This window comes from Podarcis bocagei, assembly GCF_964188305.1.
Source record: "Podarcis bocagei genome assembly, chromosome: 1".
In the NCBI taxonomy this organism is placed as follows: Eukaryota; Metazoa; Chordata; class Lepidosauria; order Squamata; family Lacertidae; genus Podarcis; species Podarcis bocagei.
The window spans coordinates 66,930,540-66,946,925 of NC_138125.1; the positions used below are offsets into that span (position 1 = coordinate 66,930,540).

The 16,386-nt window shown below is 38.6% G+C and overlaps 1 protein-coding gene across 4 annotated transcripts in view; it reads left to right on the plus strand.

The window, feature by feature from the left end:
* ELP4 (elongator acetyltransferase complex subunit 4) overlaps nucleotides 1-16,386 on the plus strand; it is a 161,341-nt gene that overhangs the window by 62,185 nt on the left and 82,770 nt on the right. For all 4 annotated transcript variants that reach the window (XM_081165692.1, XM_081165693.1, XM_081165694.1 and 1 more), the window contains exons 8-9: nucleotides 7,732-7,840; nucleotides 11,178-11,284. In XM_081165692.1, the coding sequence (XP_081021818.1) occupies nucleotides 7,732-7,840; nucleotides 11,178-11,284 (216 nt within the window). The remainder of the gene's footprint in view (nucleotides 1-7,731; nucleotides 7,841-11,177; nucleotides 11,285-16,386) is intronic.

Genomic DNA, 16,386 nt, shown 5'->3' on the forward strand with positions numbered 1-16,386 from the left:
GGTTCCTCTTCCTTGGCCTAGTCAAATACTGAGGTGTATGCACAGTATTTAAATTATATGACCTACATATAATTTAAGAAGACGGCACACATGGAATAGAGAAACCAAATTTTTGTCCTACATTTTGCTTACATGGCCTCAGGCAAATGACTTGATGGTTATGTGCAATTTTCTGTATCTTTAAGATGACAAAACGGCTTATTCTATCCTGTTACTGAGTTTTGTAACCCTGACTGTGTAGTACGTTGCATTTATTAGTACATAGTTTTACGTACTCCAAAAGTTAGTGTGCTTGCTGCTGTTCTTAATCTATTATTGCCTCCATAGATCAGGTTATACCAGGACCAAATTACAATCCATAGACTATTGGACTCTTCATCAGATATATGAAGGGTTATCATGTGTTGGGGGAGGAGTGTAACCAGTGAAGTCAAAAAGAAATGAAATGCAGATGGTATGAACAGAGATAAATATATTATTAACAGTAACTATTCACAATAAACAGTTACTATTGATAACACAGATATCCTGGCATTGGCACATGCGGTGCAATTTTTTTTAAAAAAAAAACTTTGTCTCAGTTCAGTCTTTATGATTTGCAATTCAGCAGTTTCATGTTGCAGTCTTTGTTTGAAATTCCTTTGTTCGAGGATGACCTTTTTAAGATCAGTTATAGAGATGTGTGTATCGCCAGCCAAACATTGCGGTTTGGCAATATACTGCAATGTTGAAAAAACAAGCTGCATTGGCCTCTGCCTGGGAGGCCCTTGGGGAAACTGCCCCAGCTCTCACGGCAGGAACTGAGGCTATTTCACCCAGGCGCTGGGACAACACAGCTTGTTTGCGCAGCTCAGCTGGGGAGCGGGAGGATTCCTGCTCTCCAGCTGAGACAGCCCCAGCGCTCCTGCCGCTCACACGAGAGCGGGCAGAGCATCAGGGCTCCTTTAACTGCTTGAAGCAGGGAGCACCAACCACACTCTCTCCTCAGCTGAGCAGTTTCAGGGAGCCCCCCCCCCTCCGGCGCCAGCTCACAGGAGGCAGAACCAGGCTGGGGGCTCATTTAACTGCTGGGCTGTGGTAAGGGTGGCTGCACACTCCTCATCCAGGCAGTTTAAAGATGCAGAGGGAGGAACAAGGTGTATTGGCGCCTCACTAATACAGCTTGTTTCTCCATCTGCATCATATGAGAGCAGAGTGCAATGGCAGTTTCACTCAGTGATATATTGCTGGTGAAACTGCCACCGCTCCTGAGTCCCTCTGCTAGCAGTGCCGCTGGAAGAAGGAACCCTAGCGGCCACGACTAGCAGAGGGACTCAAAAGTGGTGGCATTTTCACCAGCAATATACAGTACCGCTGAGTGAAGTCCTCGGCGATATATCGCCCAGGCAAAAGCTGATCAAGTGAATGAACACCAGATACTGTGAGTGACATTTGGTTTTCAGTAGTGTTACCAGATTAGACATGGGGACGAAACTGAGCATCGGGATGTTATCCCTGTCTTTGTATATCTGTTATGTTGCCTGTTGTTGCTGGTAATCTATGATGCAACTGCATTTGGAATACTTTGTACAGTTCTGGTCACCTCACTTCAAAAAGGATATTGTCGAGTTGGAAAAGGTTCATGAAAGAGCAACCAAAATGATTGAAGGGGTGGAGCAACTCCTGTAAGAAAAGGTTGCAGCATTTGGGTGTGTTTTTTTAGTTTAGAGACAAGTTTGTATTATTCTTTGTGGAACTATGCTTGAATACCTCTCAGAAAATACCACTGCTCATGTTCTGAATGGGCTCATCTTCCTGGAACATGAGACCCTGCCTTTATTGTTAAAATTGTACTGGCTACCAGCCTATACCCAGACTCATTTACTGATACTGACTATCTAAGGCCTAAATGGTTTGATACTATGATACATAGAGGACTAAGGAAACCTTGTATTACCTTTGTTTGGGGTATGTCAGTGCTAGAGCAGTGTTTGGGAATTTGTTGCCTTCTAGAAGCTGTTGGACTCCAACTCCCATCAGCCCCAGCCTGTAATAGCCAGTAATCATGGATATTAAGAGTTAGTTCGGCATTATCTGGAGAGGCATAGATTCACTATGCTCTGCAGTAAAAAAAAAAAAAAAAGCTTCAGTGTGACTACTTCCAGATTGTGGAAATCTGACTCAGGAGAGACTCTGGCTGAGTTTTACTCGCTCGAAAACCCACTACTTTCTCCCCTTTACTGGACCACAAACACAAACTTACTTTGTCTCTCCCCCAACCTCCAACACTCATTCTCTTCTCCCACTGGAGAAGATAGGCAAGGAAGCAACACACATGCTTAGCTTTTAGGAGAAGTTTAGCCAAAGCTGGCTAGAAAAATTTTCTTCTACCAGCTTCCTCCCATTCACAGTTCGCAGAATCCAATACTACATTAGCTGCCTTGTAGCTCTTTCTTCAAGTGAAAGGGCAGATATAAGTACAATCAGTGGCACTAGAACCAGTCTAGTACAGAGAAATGCTTCTTCGGCATCTATTCAATCTCCTTTGTGGTACCCCAAAAAGATGACGTCTCTTGGAGAGCTATCCTGGACCTAAAATTTCTGAACCAATAGGTAACCTACAGGAAATTCAAAATGGAAATTCTTTGTCTGTCAAACTCAGCAATGTCCTAATCCATCACAGATTCCATCATAGTGAAATCCAGCATCAACAGACAAGGAGGCACCCAATTTTGGGAGCTTCAGGCAGAAGTATGTCTCTTCCTCAGCTGGACAGAACACAACATCCAGTCAGCCGCAGCCAAGCCCATCTCCAGTCTCCTGAACATGCAAGGAGACTGGCCAAGACTGCAGGAAAATGGACCAAGCAAAATGACAACTGCATTCGGCAATTTTCCATCAGCTTCTGTCAAAGTTCAGCCAATGCCATGTTTGCTTCAGACTAGAATCATCAGCTCCCACGGTTCTTTACCAGATTGCCCCACTCTTCCCATGGCCACCAGGTCTTTTCTTCCCTCCACTTCCCATTATTCTGAGGGTCCTCCAGAAGATCAGAGAAGAGCTCCTCATCACACCATTCTGCATTCTGGTCTTGTTGTTATTGGTTCCCTCAAATACTCCACCTGGCAGTCTCCTCTCCGTGGTACTTACCTCACAAATCTCCTGTCTCAGGACCCAGTTCTTTATCTGGAGCCCAACTGGCTCCAGCTGACTGCGTGGAGTTTGAACGATGACTCTTTACCAAGCTGGACTTACCTACAGATGTCTTTGCTACACTCCTACACTCCAGGAGGCCCTCCACCATTCACTAGTACCAATCCGCCTGGGAAACCTTTCAGCTCTGGTGTGCAACCACTATACACTTCTCCAAGAAAGTGGAAGTTTTCCACTATCCTTTCCTTTCTCCAGGATGGCCTTGGCAAAGGCCCTCACTCAAATACCTTCAAATGGCAAGCAGTGGCTCTCTCTTCTATCCTGCCATAACCATCCACTGCCCCCCTCTCATTCCATCCACTCTTGAAATGATTCCTTAGAGAGGCAGCTCTAAAGTGTTCCCTGACCAGCCACAGATTCCCATCCAGGAACCTCTACAAGCCTCCCTTTGAACCACAAGGGGAGGTCTCCTTCAAGGTCTCATTTGTAGTGGCTATCATTTCAGCTCACAGAATTTCAGAACTCAGAGCTCTGTCTACAGCCAAGCACCTCTGCGCCTTTCAAAGTCAAACGCATCTGATAGCCTGGTTGGGTCTAGTTTAATAATAACAATAACAACAACAATAATTAACAATAAAGAATATATAAAAATTTACTAATAAAGAATAATAATAATAATAATAGTTTGTTTGGATTTTAGTAGATATCAGTGTTTAGTATCATTACATGTAGGGTTAGTTTGGATGTAGTAATACTGGCCTGATTAACAAATCATAGTTTATTAAGCTACAAACAAGTGTCATCCCTCCCCTCCTTGCATACCAGTTTTGCTATTCCTATCCTGGCTAGTTTAAACCAGTTTCTCATTGCATCTGAACAAATAAACTGTTGTTTAATATCAGCTTCCTAACTAGTATAGTTCAAAAACATCTGGTTCTTTATTTGAGGGTATGTATTGTATCATTCTCAGTGTCTCAGTCACTAGAAATGAGAGAAAAGCAAGTTTTATTCTGAGCAGTTGATCACAGCATAAGTATAAGCTACTCAAATGCAGATTATTTCATGTACAGTGGTACCTCTGGTTACGAACTTAATTCATTCTGGAGGTCCATTCTTAACCTGCAACCGTTCTTAACCTGGGGTACCACTTTAGTTAATGGGGTCTCCCACTGCTACCGGCGCACGACTTCTGTTCTCATCCTGAGGTAAAGTTCTTAACCTGAGGTACTACTTCCAGGCTAGCGGAGTCTGTAACCTGAAGTGTCTGTAACCCAAGGTACCACTGTATTTCTTACCAGGATAGAAAGGCCTTGTTCAGTCCTTATTCAGGAAGAATGAGCTCAGTTAGTAAGTATCGAGAACAGGGACTCAGGTGGTTGTTGCAATGGAGAAAGTACCTCGTAAAGAGAGGGGGAGTTGTTTTTAAAAACAGACTGTTAAGTTTAGAAAATGAGGCCTCTATGGTTATCAACTGCATTCTGAAAATACCTTAACCGGGGGAGGGGGGGCCTGCAATAGAGGATTTGACTGTTGGTCTTACAAGAGCAAATGGCTACATATTAAGATTGGAAAAGAGTAGCTTCTGTTAGCACTGCCAAGTTATAGGAAAGCCTTTTTGGAATGTCCTAGGAACAAGGAACTGTCCAAGACTTGAGCTGGATAAATTTATGGAGGGTATCTTAATATTCTATTTTATTCAGTGCAGAATTCAGCAGCCAGATTGCTCACTGAGACAAGAAAAGATTGAGTATATAATGCAAATCCTGGCCTGACTTGCAATGGCTGCCAATTAGTTTCTGAGCCCTTTGACCTATAAAGCCTTAAACAGCTCAGGACCGCAGTGCCTCAAGAAACGTCTCTCCCCATACAAACCAATGCAGACCTAACTAAGAGAGCATTCCACAAGTGTGGAGCCACCACAGAAAAGGCCCGTTCTCGTGTGATCATCATCTGAGACCCTTCTTTGTGTTCCTCCTCCACAAGAGGTCTGGAGGGTGGCATATGAGAAAGGGCCTTTTCTGTGGTGGCTCCCCACTTGTGGAATGTTCTCTTAGGGAGGCTCGCCTGGCACCTTTGTTGCATATATTTAGTCACCAGGTAAAAACATTCCTCTTCTTCCATGCCTTTGGCTAATTAAACAATCTACAGCCTTCTAAGATGCGGGGAGGACAGTATTTATGTCTGTTACTATGGTATGCATTTCTGTGTTTTCATATTGTAAACCACCCAGTGATCCTCAGATGAAGGGCAATTTTATCTTTAAATATACTTTTGAGGTCATCCTTTGGAGAGATAGGACATCATTATGCCCCTAGAAGCATATTATTATATATATTAGCATTCCCTTTTGGAACATTAATAACAGGAGCCAGAAAACAGATTTTTTAACCACTTGAACCTTCTACCTGTAAACAGAGGGGGAGAGTGAGCCCTCATAGTTGAAATATATCATAAAAACCTATTGGGCACACACACCCCAAAGCAGAACATTTCAATCTGCATATTAATCTGAGAATTGTAAGCCAGTAGAGCTTTGAGCTCAAAACCAGCAGAGTCCTCAGGTTTCTGTCCTTGTTAACCTCCAACAGAAACAGTAGCTTGAGGAAGCTGCTCTTGGTGGTGAAGCATGAAAGGAGGTCCCTGGATTCAGACACTTCCACATCCCACTGCAGCCCTTCCCTTCCCTAGGAGATTACCTCAGGACCGCAACACCTCAAAGACTTCAATACTTCTCCTCATATGAACCTACCCAGACCCTGCAACCATCATGTGAGGCCCTACTTCATGTGCCTCCTCCATGAGAGGCCTGGAAGATGGCAACACAAGAAGAGGCCTTTTCTAGAGTAGCTTCCCATTTCTGGAATGCTCTTTCCAGGGAGATTCGGTTGGTGCCTTCATTATATTGTTGTTGTTGTTGTTGTTGTTTTGCTTTTGATGTTTTAAGGGATGGCATCCAATTTCGTTGCACTTTGTACAATGTTGCACTTGTGTAATGACAATAAAGAATCTATTCTATTCTATTCTATTCTATATACCTTTAGGCACCAAACCAGTGGCGTAGCGTGGGGGGTGCAGGGGGGGCCGGCCGCACCGGGCACAACATCTGGGGGTTAGGGGGCGCAAATCCACGGGTTAGGGGGCGCAAATTACTTGCCTTGCCCCGGGTGCTGACAACCCACGCTACGCCACTGCACCAAACAAAAACATTCCTCTTCAGCTAGGCCCTTGGCTGATTATGATCGGATACCCTTTTAAATGTGTTGTGGGGGAGGGGGTTATAGGTTTGTTTCTGTTCTTGTTTTTATTATGTATTTTGTATTTTTTTTAATCTTGTATTTTTGTATTGTGAACTGCCCTGAGATCTATGGATGAAGGGTGGTTGAATGAATGAATGAATGAATGAATGAATGAATGAGTAAATACAACCCTGCCCCCATTTATGCGTTTTCAGTATGTGCATTGCGTAAACCTCAGAAGTGACCCAAAAACTTCACAAAAAGAGGCGGAATGGTACGGGGCGGAAAAGGGTGTTTGCGGGTTTTTAAACAACGTTTCAAATATACACAGTTTTACTGATGCACGTAGTGGCTCGGAATGTAACCCCCATGTAAATGGGGGTGGCTGGCCTGTAAATAAATAAATAATAGTTGCATCAAGATCTGCATCCTAGATGTGTCCCACCCAGCAGTATTCTTTTGCATGTGTGGATCTGAAGGAATGAAGATATTATTGTTTACAAAATGGGAAATTAATATTCATTAATGACTGTTCAGTAATTTGAATATTTAAATATAAGAGTCATAAGCTTTTGTGTATCCCAGTTAATCTACCAAAACTTATTCTTTTCTGTACAATATGTTCATGTTCAAGTCTCCCACTGACATTTGCTTGCTAGCTTGCTTATTAATTAAATTTGTATGCCACCCTTTATCTACAGATCTCAAGTTAGTTCACAACATAAAAATACAGTATAAAATACCGGGTAAAAACAAGAACAGAGAAAACAATAACCCCCACCCCCTCTCACAAAAGAATATCGGATATTAATCAGCCAAGAGGAACATTCTCACCTGGCGCCTAAGGCGCATAATGAAGGTGCCAGCCGAACCTCCCTGGGGAAAGCATCTGGGGAGAAATGAATAGAACTTGAAAATGCTTAACTTTAGCCTGGTTCACATGGCACCTTAAGCCAAACCTTGACTCAGCTCAGAATGGTGTAGCTGCAGAAAGGATTGGTGAGAGGAGCAAAACAGCTATGAGTTTCTCTCTGAGAACCCTTTACAATTGTGCCATCTTGCCAAGCCAAGCTTTGTCTTGGTGTGTTGTGCAAACCAGGCCTTTGATTGGATTGGATTATGTATGTATACATAACGCTTCCTTCAAACTATAATCTAATTTTAATAATAAAAATTACATTAGAAAACATTACAGTGTATTCTCTGGCAGAGGAGAGGTAATGCTTCTCACATTTTCAATAATTTCTAGGTATTGATGACCTATTTTTCCTTCAAATTGTCATTGAGAATATAAAGGGCTGCTCTTTGAACCTTAATTATCTTTTTCATCACAGGTTGTGCATTTTGTTTCCATGTTTTACAGAATAAAGCAATTATGGAACGTGTTACAAACTTGTCAGATACGGTAGTTGGTCTTGAATCATTTATTGGCTCTGAGAGAGAAACCAATCCATTATACAAGGATTACCATGGTAAGTTCCGTCCTTTCCTTAGCAATGCAAAAAGTGTGCCCTGAGTGCTTCTAGGGCACTTAGCAGTTTACCCTGCAATTGGAATATCTGCCATAAAGTAGCATTTGATTTCATTTTTGAATATGCCTCTTAAATGTTTCACCTTGCTAACCAATCTTGATTTAGACATATTTTTTTTTACTAAAGTGCATTAAGGCTGCAAAGGAAACATGGCAACTCCTTGCATGTTGTCAAGCTGTATTACCAAGGCATGGCTCAATCAGATGTACATCTCAACAGGCAGGCTTTGGGGAATTCACATGCAGAGGAGGCTTGGCAATTGTCTGACCAGTGAGCTGAAATTGTCATGAAATCAATAGTTTTGATCTGCCAAGTTCTAAATAGAGAACATGAAGAACAGTTATATATTTTGGTGAACAGACGGCTAAATGATAGAGCACAAAGGGAGAATTTTATTTCTAAAGATTGCCAATTAATTTTCTTGAATTTAACTACGACAAGTTTTTAAAAATCAGAAGAGTAGAAGTGTATGGTACAATTTAAATTATATAGAAAACCAGTTTTGCTGTAGAAACTTCTTGCAGTCAACTTTTCATGTATTTTCATCAAGAATGTCTAACAACATTTTTGTCTGGATCCTTTTGTACAGATTTTTGTGCAAGTTCTTGGAACACACTTTCAGAGAGTTTAAACGTTATTAAGAGTCTAAACTGAATGACAAACAGTTTTAGCTAATCCAGAACAGAGCTTTGAGTGTGCATAAATTACCATTATTATTATTGTACACTACTGTAGTTCCATGGAAACCTCCAGTCCAAAGACTGAGCTGCTTATTTGAATCCTGCTGTAAATGTTGTAAGAATGTGTAAATGCTCTTCGGCATAAAATGAGAAAACGCAGCTTGGATGGAGTAGTGGCAACTTATTTGCTTCAGCTTGATTAGTGCTGTACTTTTTATGTAACAAACAAATCTCTTGAAATCATTTCCTTAAGTAACAAAGTGAGTATCGGAAATGAAAAAGCTATTGAAAAAAATAGCCTTTTTTTTTTTTTACTTATATAGGTCATGTGGCATTGGTTCAATCAAATACAGTCCTACAGATTAAATATTGTTACTTTTTAATAGTTGTGAAGCTATGTAAGGGAACACATATATTTTGCAATGTGCTTGTGTTCTTGTTTAAAATGTTGTGTTCTTTCTTAATCAGTAACAAATCGTTTTTTCTATGAATTATTCCACTGCTTAGTTAATTTGTAACTTTTTGAGACTTCTGCAAAACATTCAGGGATTTGTCTTTCTAAAAATCCTTTGTCAAGAAGTATATTGCTCAAAAGTGGAAAGGCTTGTACATTAAAAATTATGACTTTTACATTAGTAGCTTTATAATTTAATAGCATTTGTTTTTACAATTTCAAAACATTGATAACTTGTGACCTTGCATCACAGTTTACTGCTTTTAGCATGCACACACTTCCTGAAGGCCATTCTCTGTTTGCTGCATTTATATGCACTTCACTCCTGCACTAGTTTCTAAAGCACTGTGTGTTAGTATTAAACTGTGCATAACAATTCCTTTGTTTTGAAACATAAGCATGTTTAATAGAACATTGAACAATGGGTGTGGTTTGATTTCTAGTTATTATTTTCATGTCAACAGCTTTTACTAGATAGATAACTGGTTAAGTACACCAACAACATTCTTAAGCGGCATCCCTCAAAAGACAGAATTGGGGCAGTGATTTACCACTACCATTTGAAGTGTACAGAAACATTAGCCAAGAAACGTGTTTTATATCATTTGGTTAATCATATTTACATTGCTCTCACCCCAATTTGAAATGCACTGGTTGTGATCCCAAGAAATAATTAATGCACTAATAAGAGCACTGTGTGTTCAGCCAGCATTTTCTTTCCAAGTTTCCTCTCTGTTAGCTCCCAGTCTAAAGATGCAAGCTGTTTTTAAACTGAATAGTAGCTTGCCTCTTCAAGAGTAGATGTTCTAGCTGCATATATATTGACCCTATTCACACACAAATTGCTACCTTGGAACTGTGGAACCCAGTTTCACTGGAATAATTGTAGTCTACTTCCATGTATTGGCACTAGTCCAGTTAAAGGTGGGCACAGCTGAGTTTCCTTGAAACCGGTAAGACTTAGTCCAAAGTAACTGAATCACTTATCTTGGTTTCAATGAGAATTTGTCACTAACTTTAGACAGATTAGGTCTGATGTGTTTAAGATTGTCTGAAGGAATAAGTTTGCATTTGCAGTAAGTTCTACAAAAATAATTCTAGCTTTCAGTAATTTAAGAAAAATACAAATTATAACATTCAGGGGTTTAAAAGATGTTTAATTTTTTTAAAGTTTTGGTCTCTTGTATAATAGTGTATTCAGCAACATGTACTATTTCTTAATTTCCCCTAAAACAGCTGATTTTACTTCACAGTTGAAAAGAGTGTTCATTTTTAAAACAAGGACTGCTTGATAAAAATGCCATTTGAATTGCCCAGTATTTTTTATCTTTATTCATTAAATTTAAAACAAATGTAATGTAACCTTTAATTGAGATGTCTTGTAAAATATTTCTCATTTTCTATTGTGGAAAATGACCCTTTGGTTGTTCAGAAACTATATTAAGCTGCACAGAAACCATCCAGCATCCTTGTCAAAAGAAATCAGCTTGAGACCCATCTGACAGTATGCAGAGCTTGCAGTGTGCCCAGTATTGTTACAAAATTCCTGCAAGCTCAATGAACATCTTGCATGCAGAAAATAATTTATGTTGGGTTTATGTCATGATTAAAATTTTCCAGCAGCATATTCTACAACTCTAGTTCCCACAAGACTTTTTAAAAAGTCATCTTCAAGGTGTAAAGCAAAATAATTTTCATTAGAGCTTCACTGGTTATCAGTAACCCATGAGCCTTGCTTTGCTGGCTGCTTACTGGTGCATTTAATAAAATAAAGATCACTCAGTGGTGCCGTGGGCAGCATGCAAGGTGATAGCCATATTTGCTTACTGTAAATACAAGGGAAAATCACACACAAACCGGCTGTAGTTTTGACAAGTATTAAGATCCCTCTTTACATCTGTACCTCTGTACCAAAGTGCAATTAGTTTTCCTCGCACAAGGATTTCTGTTTATCTTATTCTGCTTGATTACTTGAGTATAATCGCACCGTTTGCTTCATTGCTCCTGGTCGCAAGCTCCAGTTTTAAAAGGGGAGGATGAGTGTGTGTAAATATACTGAATTCTGCTGTAAGACATTAATTTACGCATCTGGATATCAGCATTTTCTTAATTCTTTTCCTCTATTACTTTTCCTTTTCACAAGGCTTGATTCACATACGCCAGATTCCTCGGCTTAATAGCTTGAGCTGCGATGTGTCAGACACGAAGGACCTTGCTTTTAGATTGAAAAGGAAGCTATTCATTATTGAGGTAAGGTTTTTTCCTGTATATATACAATTCTGCATGAAAGATGAAATCTTGTCTTAAATGTTTAACCATATTTAATTTGTATCAGCTATTTAGCTGGCTTTTCATGCTTGGGAAGGTTTTAGAAATTATTGTTTTTATTATTAAAATGAAGTCAATTTCTGCGTTACAGAAACTGAAGTATCCGGAAACCATTCATTTTATTTTCAAACGAATGTATAAAAAGTAGGCCACAACCTTCAATAACAAAGCATGACATGCATATTTCTAAAGACGTCAAGAGCTTGTTTAATTATATGGTAATGACTTGCTCTTTACTTGTTTTAGTGAGTGGGACAGTGTTTACATCTTATTACCCCAGTTGAGGGTTTCTAATGTGCAATGCTGCCTAAAATTGAGTGTGCTGTGAAGGATAAGTGTCCTTATCAATATTCAGAAACCACGTCCTTTGCATTACTGGAATCACCTTCAGCTCTTCTGTGTCATTTTAAACACAGTATCATTTACATTAATGTCCTTAAGTAAATTTTCTGCTGAATTTAAACTTTTCCCCCCTGACCTTCTATGCATAGTCCGCAGAGAAGGCAATAACACAAAAAGATTATTTTGTTTTAGGCTTGCTAAAGAGCAAGTGGACACAGAACTATTAAGCAATTAGAGCTGATGTATTTATTAACCAAGTAAATGCCGAGTGAAAAAAGAGATGGCTTTGGGAGTCATCAATACAGTCTCTACAGCTTTTAAACAAAGACATAAAACAGCCAAGCAGGCCTGACAAATCATTTAGTTTAATCTCTTTTCAAATGAAAAGCTGTTAAGCAGGCCACTTGTCTTAACTGCTTGAAACCATAAAAGGAAGAATTGCCACCAATATATTAGCATATTTTTTACTTCATCACCAAATGATGGTCAATGTGGCTTGGCACTGCTTTGGTGTTTGGGATTTCACCCTTAAGTGACCACTTTGGCCCTTATTTGACCCTCTGCCCTCTTTAGCTGGCCACTTGATAAGGTAACTTAAGGGTTCCCTTTCTCTCTCTCTCTCCATCTCTCTCAGTGTCTCTCCACAATTGCAAGTTGCACTAACCTATAAATTGTTGAAAGGAGCCTATCAAGTGACAAATTAAAGTGCCCTCCTCCTAATAATGGTCATCAATGTCCTTAATTATCTAGTCCTATTGAAAGTAGTTAATAGTTAATCAAGAAGCCAGTTTTTCAGGCAGGTCATCTCTGCATGAGTACTTGAAGTTTCTCAACTAGAGATGCTCCCTTCAAAAGCCACTTAAAGCCAAATATGCATGATGAAGATTGTTGTGTCATATTTTTTTTTCCTTTTAAGAGATTGTGATTCCTCTGTGGGTTTTTCACTTCTCAGGAAAGAATACATTTAATGGAACTAAACACTGTACTGTAGTAGTCCATTTTAACATAATTTCACTTCATCAAAAGGCTATTCATCTTCTGATTCACTACTACAATAAGGGACCTTAATATTCATGCTAGAATTTAAAATGTAGAAACTGTAATTGTTATCTGACACAGGCAAACAGGCAGAGTATTTTCTTACTGTGTTAAACTTCCATTTAATATATCTCTGAATGAAACAATTTTGATTTATTTTTCCACAAGGAAGCTTGATTTAGAAGAGCTTTCCTCTATAAATAGAATCTCTGATTACTATTTTCTGTTGCTCTAAATTTCAAACCCAGAGCCCACTATACAGAATTTCTGGAGCCTAAGGGTAAAGACATTTGATTTAGCAATGTTAAGGAGCCTTTAGACAAGAAACTGTAGACATGCATAGATGACCTACTTGAATAATATCATCCCTCATTGTTCAAGACTATGCCCCTTATAAATGATTTTCATTCTTGCTGGAGAAAAAGCTACTACATTATCACAAATCTGTCTTAATTTACAGCATTGCCCTGCACTGGTGTTCTTCTACTCATATTTTTAAATTGCAGAATGATAGTATAAGTAAGGTAGCATAAAGCATTGGCTACATAGCTCATGTAACTGTAGCATGGAGGTAGTTGTCCAAGATCGTATTAAATTTAAGAATTCAAAAAAGGAAAAAATAAAAGCCCTTTTCATACCTGGATTAGAAATAAATACAAATAAATACAAGCATCATAAATTATACAAATTATAGCAAATTTTACAGACGTGTCATTTTTAAAAAGAGTTGAGAAAGTAATATAGCATTCTTCAACAGGGGGTTAAATGAAGAGGTTGAAGGTTATAGACAAGTAGCAGTGTACACAACATTCATACGGGCATTGTGTTGAAAGCTAACAGTGTCTCTGAAAAACAGATTAGAATCTTGATGTCGGAATTTACAGGTGACTTAGAACATAACTACTTCAGCTATGTTTTCATCACTAGGCTATTGCTTGTCAAGTAACAACATGAGTACACGGGATGAGTTTTCTCAAATTCCTTAGTATGTTATTAGTTATCCAGTCTTATCATAGGGTCCTTTACAATGTGCTTATTAGCAACCAGCTTAAGTGTCATATCATCATTACCATTATAAAGAGGTCATACTAGGCAGTCTATTATTTTTAATGCTTAAGTACATGTTAATGCGGAAAACTAGAAAATGTAGTGGCCTTTGGTAGTGGTATGTAATGTATGTATTTTTGGCAATATTGATTGGAATTTAAAGTATGCCTATGTGTACATTTTTACTCGTTTGTTGGAAATGAGATAATGATTGTGCATTCTAAGAAATGTATTGATATTTCATTGCATTTATACATGTTTTAAAATACTAGTGCATATCTCTTTAAAAATAGAGACTCACAATTTTGAAGTTAGCTTGTCTAATCCTATTTCTTCCTACTTTGGAATCTTAATTAGAAGGAGATAAAAACCATCATTTGACTAAATTATTGTCTTGAATCTGTAGCAAAAGGTATAATCCGCAATTGGGCCAATTAGTGTACCCCATAGTTAGCTATGCTGAGGCAGGCAACTTGATTAGATCTGACACCAGCCTAGTTCCCACTGTTGTTTTGCCAGGTATGATGGTCAGACTTCAAAGGGCTTGAGGCATCAGCAGGGCAAGGTTTGGAGGCCAGCTTAGGTCCGGTCGTTAATCTCTCTGCTAAAACCACAGCAGCCATCACACAAAACAAGCTTACACGACACAATCATGCGGTATTAAAGTTTGGGTTGAGTCATGCCAATTTGCCTTTGATTTTCTGATGATTGAGTAAAAGATGGCTACATGACTAGACACATACTAAAAATGTACTGATTAGGTAAGTTCCTTAAATATTTGAAATATTTTTGATTTTTCAGTAGAATAATATGACATGCTGTTTAACTTAATGAAGCTCTCTGACAGAAAAGGGCTTGAAATACAATTTGTATTTAGTGTACCTTGAATTCACAGATCTCTTGCCACATCTTATGCTTTTATTTTATATAACTTGTTCCTCATCATTTCAGAGACATTTTTGTAAAAGTTATTTTTAAAAACTCAGCAATGTGTTTTTGCATTAACTTCAAACAGAACTTTAAGGGAACTATTCTTTTCCTTGGACATCTACGCTAAGCCATTCACATAAATGGAATTTCTTCATAATTATTTTCCACTTAAATGCTGAGTAAAGTGCTGTTCAGCTGATGTGATTACATAAGTGTTCCATTCTTCTGCATTCTGATTTGTTGAAATGTTGCAGTAATGGTGACATGTTTCCATTCTGAGGAAAGCCTAGGGCTGCCTTGGTATTATTCCAAATGATTGAAATTGCCATCTTGCTGACTTTCCCTCAGGCTGCTTTAGGCCTGTTTACTTTTGTATTTCATTCTCATGCTCCATCTGAATTTGGCTAGCAGGGCATCACTACCTGGTTTGACAAAACAGTTGAAAAGAATACTCAAGATACTGATTAAATATTGTATTTCTGTCTTATCATATACAATTCATTATTTAAAATTAAGATATATGTATATATGGCTGCAATCCTAACCTCACTTTCCTGGGAGTCGAAACCAAATAAAAAAAATTCTTCCAGTAGCACCTTAGAGACCAACTAAGTTTGTTATTGGTATGAGCTTTCGTGTGCACGCACACTTCTTCAGATTCCTGGGAGGAACCACTTTGATTACTTACCAAATTCAGTAGGACTTACTTGTGAGTTGGCATGGTTAATTTGGGCTGTGTGGCTACTTAGATTTGATGGACTGTAACTTGTTGTTAGTTGTTTAAAACAGCATGAAGGAAAGGCAAAAATGAATAAAATTAATTCATTTTAAGACTTACATGTTATTTTGTACAAGCATGTAAAACTATTTTGTGTTTGCATCTCATTATTTTAATTATCTTCAGTGGAAATCACAATTACAATTATTATTTTTAAAAGGTAGTATAGAATTATGCAAACAAAAAGACAATTTAGAACATGCACTGAGGACATTATATATAAAACAATCTGCATGAATTTGTGTTGCATTATATTTAGTCCAAGAAAGAATACATGCAGGAAGGGATGGTCAATAGGAGAGTACTCTTGACTCCTATAACAGCTGCATGCTCCGACATTGAAGAAGGAGGCCACATAAAATATATGGATGTCATTTTTCATCATACCAAAAAAAATCGAATATCAGTCATGGTTTGTGGGAATGGATTTAGACACTAGGAGATGGAATATTATTAAGTTATTATCCTTCCTTTCTCACGTGAGATCAGCAGAGTACCACCCTTTGCTTCCTTTAAAATTGGAAGCTACTACAAGTTTGATTTAATCTTCTAGAAACAACAATCCAGGATGCTTTAAGGCAGAATAGTTTTTCCTGGTATTACCCCTTTTCTCCCCCTTAAAGACAACAATCACACAAACATTTATTTGTGAAGAAATAAAAGTTGCATTTACTTACATAGCCTAAGTCTTGAAGCAGTCGTTTGCAGTAGCAATTATGAAAGCAGGTTTGTAACTAATACCTAAATTACAAAAGAACAAAATGTAAGTTTAAATGGTGTCTGAGCTACAGAGCTCAAACCTGCATTTATGATCAGTTTGGAAGCACAGTGAAGAAAGGGAGGCTGCCAGGCAGAAAGGAAGTATGTGGTGTTACAGCTTCCTGCCAAG